Source organism: Lepidothrix coronata, unplaced genomic scaffold (genome assembly GCF_001604755.1).
Source record: "Lepidothrix coronata isolate B3197 unplaced genomic scaffold, Lepidothrix_coronata-1.0 Scaffold45, whole genome shotgun sequence".
NCBI lineage: Eukaryota > Metazoa > Chordata > Aves > Passeriformes > Pipridae > Lepidothrix > Lepidothrix coronata.
The window spans coordinates 3,183,203-3,195,340 of NW_016690225.1; the positions used below are offsets into that span (position 1 = coordinate 3,183,203).

Genomic DNA, 12,138 nt, shown 5'->3' on the forward strand with positions numbered 1-12,138 from the left:
ATCAGAGTTGTTTTCCTCTTTTCACAAAGATACCCTTAAGGAACAGTTCATTAATTTTAAATGCTTTTTCAAGACATTTATAAAAAATGAAGGTATTTGTAAAATTAATTGCTCAGTATTCCCACACAAGTTACTCATCTTCAATACTGAGGATCACCTTTGTTCCTTTTCTACACTATATATGTAATGCTTACTGAAAGAAATACAAAAAAGTATCTAATGCTTAAGAGGAATTAGGAGTAATCTATTTTGTTTCCTCAGAAATTAATGGGAAACCCCCAACAACTTCAATAGAAGTGATATATGGATCCCTGGTTTGTTTTTAGCCAGACGGTTCCACTACAGGAGTAAACTAACAAACCAAGTCTCATGAAATATAGTCATGCATAAACAAGGAAAGAAAGAAACAAACAAAAAAGATAATTTTAAGATCCATTAGAAAAGTCAGTGATGGAAAAAGCAATACTGTTTTCAACTTCCAAATCCTGTTAACTATGAGCAATCACAAATATATGACATAAACTGAAGAAAGTCAGTACTGTACTATTGACAAAAAACCTTCATCTTTTTATGTATAAATAGAAAAAAAATGTCATTGACAGCACTGAAAAGACTGCAACTAGTTCACACACACTTATTTTTAGGAACATGAAACACTGCTAAGTTTTAACATTGCTAAGTTTTAACACTCACAAATGCAAATTTGTTTCTTCACAGGGAACTTGCTGTGTGCATGCAATGTTTGCAGACTTTCTCCATTCCATAAAATATTGGATAATTAGGCACCATGATCAGTTTACAAGTTATCAGCCTGGTGGTGTAAATTAGTGACCTAAGCAAAGCACAGAAAAGCGTAATTGTCACAAATGATGACTTTCAACATTAAAATGCATTATTTTGTGATTATCAACGAAGCATAAACTGAACATTCTCTCTCCCTGCCAGTGGATGTCAGTGGCTGTTGATTATGATGTGCTGGTGAAGAGAGGCATTCAAGCACCACCTGCAATTTTATTAGGCAGATATCTGGGAGCAGACACTGTGAAATATGGCAGGGGCCTCATCTGCCCTGGTTTCCTTGACCCCACAACTCAGGTTCCTTAGTGGACCTTCTGCAGGTTTCACGACACCCGCTACCAAGCCAGCCCTTCCCAAATGGTCTCCTCCACCAGCTCCTGCCAGGGGTCACTCATGTGTCCTCTTGTACTCTGTAAGTCTTCCAAGGAGAAGTTGTGTTCTGCAAAGTCTCCCTGTGTTGCATTTCCCAGACGTTTGATCCATATGCACAGCATAAAGTGTAATACTAATACACTCTTCAGAGCTTTATGGCTCCAGTTTAATATTCCTGAAAGTACCGAAATGACCATAGCATTTACTGTTTTTTTAAAGAAATCACTTTACTCCCAAAACTGCCTTGAGTATTATCAGTAACTTTAAGTATTTTTACAAAAAGATGGAATATGTCTTTTTTTTTCCTGATTTCTCCATTTCTAGACTACCCTTCCAAGCACCCAATTATTCAGAATCATTGCAAGAAAATCATGAATCCTATCAAGTCAGAAGGAACGCCTGTTTAGATAAAACAAGATAATAGAGGAGTTTAATCTAGTTTTGCAGAAATCTGGCATGTATGTACATCAACTAAAAAACCCCAAAGTTCTGAGTGCATATTTCTTTGATTCGGCAAATAGAATGTTCTCAATCCTAATGTTTTGGGGGAAAATTATGATCCAGTAACCTTAATATGATGGGAGCCACAGTTCCAAGACTGGTGAGGAAGCATGCACAGATCTCTTCCAGTAAATGCTCACATTCCCTAAACTTGCGTATTGAAAATGAGACAAGACACAAACATGGACTGCACCAGAAAGTATGTTAAGAAGACTGTGGAATACTCTGACCAGCCTTAGTTTTGGTCACCACAATATAAGAAAAATATTAAGCTATTAGAGACCATCCAAAGGAGGGCATCAAAGATGGTGATGGGCCTGGAGGGAAAGCTGTATGAGGACTGTCTGAGGTCACTTGGTTTGTTCAGCCTGGAGGAGACTGAGCGGGAGACTTCATTGCAGTTACAACTTCCTCATGAGGGGAAGAGAAGAGGTAGGCACTGATCTCTTCTCTGTGGTGACCAGTGACAGGACTCGAGGGAATGGCCTGAAGTTGTGTCAGGGGAGGTTTAGGTTGGATATTAGAAAAAGGTTCTTCACCCAGAGGGTGGTTGGGCACTGGAACAGGCTCCCCAGGGAAGTGGTTATAGCACCAAGCCTGACAGAGTTCAAGAAGCATTTGGATAATACTCTCAGGCACACAGTGTGACTCTTGGGGATGGTCCTGTGCAGGGCTAAGGGTTGGACTTGATGATCATTTTGGGTCCCTTCCAACTCAGCATATTTTGTGATTCTGATTCCTTGGGCAGACTTAGTGGACTCTGAATTTACTATATGATCCACAAGCTGGTTGGCAGAAGTAAGATAGTTTCTAAATTTCTCTCCATTCACATAGTGATTTTCAACAATCTTTAAAAGAATCCTCTAAGAAAGAAATGCTCCACAGAAAGCATTCCTGAAGAACAGTAACTATATCTGTCTGGAGCTTTCACCACCAAAAATTGCACAGAAGAGGGTGCTAAACAGGAAAAGGAATTACAAGTATGTTGGCTTGCTCAGCTAAGCAAGATGGTAAATCCATCTGTGATTATGAAAAATATAAGCAAAGCCATTAAAAGGATTTTTGGGGCTGCTATGGCAAAAATGAACTCCATCTCAGCGAGATCCAACATACTTTGCTTATGAACCTCACACTCACAATCAGGGTGACAAGTTGGACTGCAGTCGTTGACATGGTCTGGCAACCAAATATATTTTGGTACTGCTATTAAATAAACTATAAATGCTTAAGGTCTAACCTATTCAGCTCCATCAAATGATCTAAATTAAAAGTGAGAAAGAGGATTCAGAGTAATATGTGATTGTTTACATAGTTTTGGTCAAACACAATGCTAGCCTGAACGGAATTGTTTATGCATTTAGAATGGGAGAATGATGAATCCAGCTGGTATGGAGAGACGAGAAGAAAATCGATTTTTAATACTACAACTTGGTTTGTATGTCATCATCTCTCCACTAGAGACAACTGGTTGCCAGTAGGTGATAGAAAACTATTTAATCCTTTGCTCCCTCCCCATAATCCAGTTGTCTAAAATCTCATGTGTCCTATAACTGTTAGTACAAAGACAAATTATTTGTCATTCTCAAAGTCATACTATTTAAAACTTATTCTGAAAAGCGGAAGTCTCATTGAGGATGTGTGACAGAAACCACTTAGAAGACTAGAAGGAAGGTCATATTATGTGGCTGATGTTTCAGCAAGTATGTTATGTGTTAAAGAATGAATTTTACATTTCTATCTTTGCTGGAGAGACATTTTAGCAGTCAAAAGAAGAGAGACATAATGGTAGGGTGAGCAGCACAGTGTTTAGCATTCCCTTGAAAAGTTTTTGAACAAAGAATCAGCTGTAGAAAACTTCTTTCAAGCAAACTCAACACGCTGGTGTTTCTTCTCCCTCCCAAGTTAAAGTATTTAAAAATAGTTTTTAAACACCTTTTATCAAAACCATGTCTTTATGAAGATATTTCAGGAAAAAATCTGCACATGCTTTTTTTCAGAAATTAAGAAGCTATTCAGTGTATGAAGATCTATAACCCATAAAACTATGCAGTTAATTTTCAACCTAAGGTGACTGAAGGCCCACACTAAGACCTTAAACCATCTTGTCCGGAGCTGCTTTATGCTGACGATGACGCCCTCGTTGCCCACACAGAAGCAGCTCTGCAGCGTTTAACATCCTGCTTTGCTGACGCTGCTGAGCAATTTGGGCTGGAAGTCAGCTTAAAGAAGACGGAAGTTCTCTATCAACCTGCACCTCAGGAAGTCTTCCATCATCCCCATATCACCATTGGCCAATCAGAGCTCAGATCAGTCCAGCAGTTTAATTACCTAGGTAGCCTCATCTCCTCAGACGGTAAGAATGACAGGGAAATAGACAACAGGTTAGCAAAGGTATGTAGTGCTTTTGGAAAACTCCATAAAAGAGTTTGGAGTAATAAACACTTGAAGAAAAGCACCAAGATCAGTGTTTACAGAGCCATAGTGCTGTTTACTCTCTTATATGGATCCGAATCATGGGTCATCTACCGCCACCACCTGCATCTCCTTGAACGCTTCCATCAACGCTGCCTCCATACAATCCTAAACATCCACTGGTCAGATTATGTGACCAATACATCTGTTCTAGAACAAGCAGCAGTCACAAGTATTGAGGCCATGTTGCTGAGAACACAGCTGCGATGGGCAGGACGTGTCTCCGGGATGAAGGACCACCGCCTCCCTAAGATCGTGTTTTATGGTGAATGCCAGCGAAGGATTCATGAGTTGACATAACAACTGGGAGAGGTCACTTACTGATCACCATCAAGGGCAAAACAGACTCAAAGTGGGGATATTAATTGAATTTATTACTAACAGGATCAGAACAAAAGAGTGAGAAGTAAAATAATCTTAAAAACACCTTCCCCCCCCACCCCTCTTTCCTTCCATGTTCTACCTCCTCCTCCCCAGTGGTGCAGGGAGACAGGGAATTAGAGTTACAGTCTTTTGTTGTTTCTGTCACTGCTCAGGGAGAGGAGTCCTTCCCCTGCTCCTGTGGGGTCCCTCCCATGGGCGACAGTTTTTGATGTACCTCTCCAGCGTGATTCCATCCAATGGGCAACAGTTCTTCCCAAACTGCTGTCCCATGGGTCACTTCTCCATGGGGTGCAGTCCTTTACAAATGAACTGAACCGGTGTGGGTCCCCCACAGGGGCCACAAGTTCTACCTGATAAAAACCTACATGCTCTCACTCTGTTCTTCCCTAGCTAGAATTTTTCATCAGTGTAACAACCTTCTGTTCTTAAATTTATCACAGAGGTGTTACTATCATTCCTAATCTTCTCGGCCTTGGCCAGCGGCAGGAAGTTTGTCCGGGAGCAGTCTGGCATTGGCTCCACGGGACAGAGGAAGCTTCTGGCAGCTTCTAAAAAAAAGCCACCCCTGTAGCTGCCCCTGCTAACAAAACCTAGCCACGGAAACCACAACAGCCATCTAGCTGTTGATTAAACTTATAATACCTTGAAATTATGAGCATTATTAGAGAAAAGTCATGACTACTGAGAAAAAAGTTGGCAAAATGCAGTAATATTTCCTTTGGTTTACACTGGGAGCCAAATAATGCTTTTGTTTGTTTTGTTTATGAGGTTATTTGATGTAAAAATAAGCAAAAAGCTTTTCTGGATGTCACCATTTTGAAATATTAAACCAGTTCTAAAAATGGTAGATTTTTTTAAATTCCCCGTAGCATATATGGCTACATTGTTTTTAAAGAAAAAATAGAAAATTCAAGAACTATTCCATCAGACAGCATTTTCTGTGAAATTAGGTTACAAAGCTTGTAAAGTCAAGAAACATTAAAAAGACAACATCAGCTAATGCCCCAAATCTAGCACAGGTTTAGCCATAATTCCAAGGCATATGTTAGATATGATTGCCAAGGCAGATATAATTCAGCTCAGCTGCTATTCTGAAGGCTAAAGAAGCTCGTGTCCTTAGTTAAGACTGGGTTTATCAATATTTATTTACCCAGTTTCTCTCTTACCCTGATTAAAGAACAAACTCTTAAGCTGAAGATTTGTTTCCACACATAACTCAAAACCTTTTACAGTGCTGTGGCTTTTTCCATGGGCTCCCCGAAAGCATCTTCAGAACCATTGCAACATGCAGTTAAGATTCACTTACTAAAATTTCTGACTACAATATCCATGTTATTCTAGATTTCCATCCACTACAGTGTCCCTGATCTCTACCACCAAATGAGACTCTGGATCTGTGGTCTGTTTTTCTCACATGAGCAGTGGGATGCTTCGTCCAAGAGTAAAATTAATCTGTTTCTTTGTACAGAAGGGATGGGAACTTGGCATATGCTTTTACAGCTCTTAGGCAAGGTTAATGGAGTCTCTGCAGGAGCCTGAATGTTAATATGATTTTTATGATTATCATATTAATATCCTTATTTTGTACTTGTACGTAACAAACTAATTAAACACTGTGCACTACTGTGCACAAGAACTCTGTTCTTGTTGCTGTGATAAAAGACAGCATAATGACTTTTGTTGTAGACTCTTTATAATTATTACAGCTCCTTATCTATATAGATATATTTCTTTAGAATACATACAATCAGATTGTCATTTTTACCAGGTCACCTTAATGGTTTAATGTAACATTATATTTGGATTAAAGCACCTTTGCACTCACGTTTAAAGACTGTTAGATTATCAAGAGACAAGGGGAAAAAAAGTAAGAGAACCTGAACTACAGATCTTTGTTAGTTTAAACTAGAACAGAACTGGTATGTCTGAAGTTTATTATTTATTAAAATATTATGTATAAAATCACTGGTTTTCCAATCACTTGTACATGGGATAGTCTTCTTTAGAAAGTTAAACAATTTCCATGGACAGCTGCTCAATTGCACACTGCTTTTAAGTAAATGTTTTAAATGAAGCTTATTTTTTAAAAGTTATGATGTCCAATGAAACATGGTAGCCTATTCTTAAAGTAAGTAATTTAAAGACCTCCATGAATCTTTTTACTTCAACCATGATAGACTGCTGTCATTATCACGGAGGTAAATCCATGATCAAAGAAAAGTTAGGTTTTCTGAGCTAGCTAGAACTGAGCAATAGGATAAAGGAAATATTTTGTTCAAATCACAACAATTTGACATTCTCTACTGGCACGGTTCAAAACCAAGCAGTCATAAACTAAGTGAGGCTCGCTACCTCTTTGAAACAAGCAGCATTCATTGCCACAGTCCAGAACAAAAAAGGTAGTTCAAAATCCACAACTGCAGCATTCACTCCTAACAATGAATAAGTTTGTGGATTATTCTTTTGACTGAGTCAAAAGAATATTTTGGAAAGAGAATTGAATTTAAAAATTTGATTTTTTTCATAATTTCAAAATATCATATCCATAACAGAAGGTTTTCTCTGTCATCTAGAAAAAGATCTATTCTGAAATAAAATTCCTAAGAAGTATCTAGTCACCTAAGTAGAAAATCTGGGCTGCTGGAATTTAGAAAAAAAAAACCACTCCCTAAAAACACTTATCTGGTTAATTGGTACCGGCATTGTTCCATTTGTCCATGTGTAGAGCTCTTGATTCAACATGCAATAACTCAAATCTGGAATTCTGCAACTGGAAAGCTCACTTAATCTTGGAGGCTTAAGCTAAATATGGACTGTAGTGCCTGGGAGACCTGCCACCCAAAGCTGCTAGTTACTTTGCGTCTCTAAAAGTTGATCCTGTGGAGTTATAAGAGAAAGCTCTGTGTACAAAGTGCTTGTCCCAAGGAATTTTGACACTAGATGAGATTATCCAGGTCACAAATAAATTCTGGTTACTCTGACAAACTGACATTTCTGCCAGCTATACAGCAAACAGTGTTACTAAATACCATATTCACTACTCATTAACTGATTCTAAAGCACGTTCATCAACTCAGTCTAATATACAACATGAGTCATAACAATTAGAAATTAACTGCAATGCAATGAATATTATCTCTGAATCAATGCTGTATTGTCTGTGCTGGATTTCCTCTCTTCTTTGAACTCATCATCAAAACAGAAACACTACTTCATCTCTATTCATTGATTCTAGATCAGTACTGCAGACTGCAACCATTTGCAAAGATTCACAGATATATGCAGCAGGAGGAAGAACATCTTCCTTAATACAACTTTCTATTAGTAAATCTCAGTACAGGCAGCACCACAAAGGCTTCTCAAAAATTGGGCAGCCCTGTCATCATCACTGGGAGTTCTGGACAGTGATTAATGAAGAATATAACTTCCATAGAGAATAACATAAAAGTATGACAGTATTTACTGAGGAAAATACCAATTTTCTGAAGTTCTACAGTTGAAACAGGAATATATTTTTTAGTGGAGTAGTATTTTTCTTTGGTCAAAATGAATTTGAAAGTAAAAATTTTCCCATGACCTTCTAGAATAGTCTTTCAATTGAGTGCAAATTTGCAGCATGAAAACAAATAAAGAGAAGGACAAGCCCCCAAACACTCCTGCTTGACAGAGTCATCTCTTTTTCAGGTCTGACTCTTCAAGACAAGGACAGAATCACAGAATATTCTGAGCTGGAAGGGACCCACAAGGATCATCAAGGACAGACAAGGCTTCTGTTAACAGATTCATACATGGCAAAATGGCCCTTTTACTACTATCACCCAGAAGCTCATTGTCACTACTGGGTTTGACAAAATGGAAAATCATTTCTACTGCTGACATCTTTGTGAGAAACCTTCATCCATACACAGACAGTGCTTCCAAGTGCACTAGACAAATTGGAGAAATTTTGTGGAAAGTAAAGGGACATCAGACTTTCCTGGTAGATTTACCAGGGAATGCAAGGCCTTGGCTACATTCCTGCACACACAGATGAAACATCTCTGGCTCACATGTTAGAAAAAGAAGCTACTACACAGCTCCATCCAAACGCATACATCAGCTCTCACAGTTCCTGCTAAACCTCAAGATAAATGCATAAATCACATAGGTTTTATTTTGAGAAAGAGCAGGATTACAAATAGGCAATGATCTAACATTGCTTCCCACACTAGAAACCTAAACTCACGAGCCGAGAGCTAATTTTAGTGTCATAAATTCTATAAGATCTTCATAATTTTTTTCTTTGTGGAAAAAGGTACTTGTAAAAAATGTGTTTTGTAGGCTTTTTTAATAGGTGTAAAAGGACTAAAACTGCCACTTTTGTGGCAAAAGGTACAAAACTTAAACTCCTATTGAAGCCAGGTAATATAGAAACTCAGTATTGTCCTCTTAGACCACCTTTTGATCCACTAATTATATACCTACCATACTATCAGAAAAAGGTGTTCTTCCTTTTCTTCTTCCATCCTTCTTTCATTAAGCAATGAAATCATAGAATCATTGAGGTTGGAAAAGACCTCCAAAATCATGAAGTCCAACCTTTGACCAAATAGTACCATGCTCTCTCAACCATATGGCAAAGTACCATGTCCACTTGTTTTTTGAGCACTTCCAAGAATGGTAACTCCACCACTTCCCAGGGCAGCTTTTCCAATGCTTAACCAATCTTTCAGTGAAGAAATTTTTTGTAATATCAAACCTGAGCCTCCCTTGGCACCACTTGAGGCCATTTTTTATTTTCCAAATATTTTCAGAATAGTTTTATTTTTATCTAAGAATGGACAATTCAATTCAAATCAGAACCTATCTTAGCTACTTCAGAAGAACTCCTGTGAGAAGTGACAGATGATACACTACATGGAAGTAGTCAATAGTGCTGGCTCATATTTCAGAAATCTCAAGAAAGGACACTAGTATCATGCTTCTTTATTGCAACACCTATACACTTTACCCTCTCTCAAGTGCAGGGATGACTGACAAAGATGTTCTCCATTACAGAAATATTTGAGACATGAAAAAAGGATTTTGCCAGCTTTAGAGGTGGATAACCTGTGCAGAGAACTTAAAATATTGTCCAAAATGCCTTGGGCATGGAACTGCTTAAAAATTTTCTGCAGTTTTAGTATTGCTAAATAGTTTTACAAGTACAAGAAATCTTTATCTTGGGATCCCGCACTGCTCCAAATGGTAGATTTGAAGATTAAACTTGCATTTCAAGCTGGTGTTTTTTCCTTCGGTATTCATTTGGTGAGATTCATCTTACCTAACATTATCTGTTTAAATAATAAAAGCTTATTATTGAGATTGCCCCTTTAATCAGCCAAGTGAAGCAATTTCAGAGAGCACTTTCTCTTATATGTAATATGTACAGATAAGGTTAGATGAACCCATATTGCTTTGCTGCAGAGTAAACAAAGGATAGAGAAATATAAAACTTTTAATCATATAAATTTAGTGTACATGATGTCATACCATACTGTCACATCAAAATTTTTCCAACAGACATGAAAGATGTTTAAAATAGAACACCGAATTGAAACCTAGTTTCTTATTCTTTACCAAAATCCAAAATCAAGTTGGGAATTTATAATGACACTTACAATTCCTCTCAAGGTGTATGCAAACTCACTGAAAAACACCTGAAGTGTAGACCTGGTAGCAGAATTATGTCTTAAAAAATCAGAAGTCTAAAATTTTCTATAAAATCCCTTCTCAATAGATGTCCTCATAAAACAAGATATATTGATGGTTTAAATAAAAATTTATGTACTTGCAAATCTCACCAATGGTTTTATGGGCTATGATACTGATATCTTTAAATAGGTTTCTTTTTTCTTAAACTAACATGGGAACATTCTACTCCAGGAAAGATCCTCCCGGATGATTTCCAGGCTGGCTCTTCAGAGTTTATGGATAAAGCAACAGTAACAAAAGGTGATATTTTAGAGAATATCTTTGGCGGGGGGGGTGGGGGGTTGTGAGGCTTTGTTTGTTTGTTTTTGGTTTTTTTTTAAAAGCAGTGACCATTTAGTGTTCCACAAACTCCCTCTCTCTTTCCACAAGTAATTAACTTCTCAGTATATCCTTGGCCTTCAGCACAATGCTCCAAAGGGCCATGCCAGACCTCAATGATGAAGATGGTATCTACATTTCATATCGTACCAAGGGAAGTCTATTCAACTTAAGGCAACTGAGTGCCCATACTAAGACCTTAAATCAACTTGTCCGGGAGCTGTTTTATGCTGACGATGACGCCCTCGTCGCCCACACAGAAGCAGCTCTGCAGCGTTTAACATCCTGCTTTGCTGACGCTGCTGAGCTTTTTGGGCTGGAAGTCAGCTTAAAGAAGACAGAAGTTCTCTATCAACCTGCACCTCAGGAAGTCTTCCATCATCCCCATATCACCATTGGCCAATCAGAGCTCAAATTAGTCCAGCAGTTTAATTACCTAGGTAGCCTCATCTCAAGGATGAAGGACCACCGCCTCCCTAAGATCTTACTTTATGGTGAACTTACCACCGGCTGCTGCATGAGAGGAGCCCTGAAGAGAAGATACAAGGACTCCCTGAAACAACATCTCAGCCTCGGCCATATTGATCAACATAACTGGTCTACTTTGGCCTCAAATCAGGAGGTCTGGAGACACACCATCTATAACACTTCTGCTTCCTTTGAGAACACACGCAGGATCACTCTCGAGGAGAAAAGACAACGCAGAAAGAATCGTGTCTGGCAGAATATACCACCTAAGGAGTCTTTCTGCTGTGCCTTTTGCAATCGTATATGTCTATCTCGTATTGGCCTTTTTAACCAAAGTGCACTTGTAGCAAATATGGGTAGAGCCCTTCCCAAATCTTTGTTTGCGAAGCCTAGCCATGACATGACATACCCTTGGGTGAACTGCAGAAGAAAAACCAATGCAGGGAATAAAATTGATTTAGAGGAACTTTGGTGATATTTCAGACTTCTCTGGATGCTATTTTGTTCCTGGGTTATCTCTCATTTTCTTGAGTTAGAGATTACGTACAGTTCAACTATGAATGTGCATCGGATTTTTCAGTGATCCTTGCTCATGTAGCACTTTTATGTACCTATGCTACACTGTCGCTGTAAAAATACATTGATAAGGCTAAATGAAAGCTATGCTATGTATGTGTCTTTCAGTTCTCTAAGGTATTTCACAAAGAAGTTAATTGGTTTTTAAATCAAAAATTAGCTTAAACATGCATTTCATACTGAAAAAAAAGTTTAGTGACATCTCTCAAGTCACAAAAGATTTTAGAGAAGTATTCAGAAATAAAACTCAAATTTCCTGGTTCCTAGTTTCTGTCTTTGCATGCTCCTCTCCTTTCAGCCATTTTTTCATCTTCTTTCAGCCATTCTTGACAGCTAACAAAAGCAGTAAGCTTTCAGGTATCTTTGAAGATCAAAGATATTCAACTACAAGTCACTTTCTTCAAGTTTGTCTTCCAAAGTCCATATAATAGGATGCTCTGCCTGGAATGCAGTAAAGCAACCTTAACAATGAATGCCCTGTTGTGCAAAGCGAGTGGTGAACTGAGAGGGTGTGTC

General features: G+C 38.3%; 1 protein-coding gene across 6 annotated transcripts in view; it reads right to left on the bottom strand.

Annotated features, from left to right (window-relative positions):
- CSMD1 (CUB and Sushi multiple domains 1) overlaps window positions 1–12,138 on the bottom strand; it is a 1,090,193-nt gene that overhangs the window by 829,975 nt on the left and 248,080 nt on the right. Inside the window, exon 1 of one of the 6 annotated variants that reach the window (XM_017814557.1) lies at window positions 694–782. The exons of the other annotated variants lie outside the window; for them this stretch is intronic. Within the exon in view, the coding sequence (XP_017670046.1) occupies window positions 694–764 (71 nt within the window). The 5' untranslated portion in view covers window positions 765–782. Of the gene's footprint in view, window positions 1–693; window positions 783–12,138 lie in introns of those variants that run through there. 6 annotated transcript variants of the gene reach the window in all.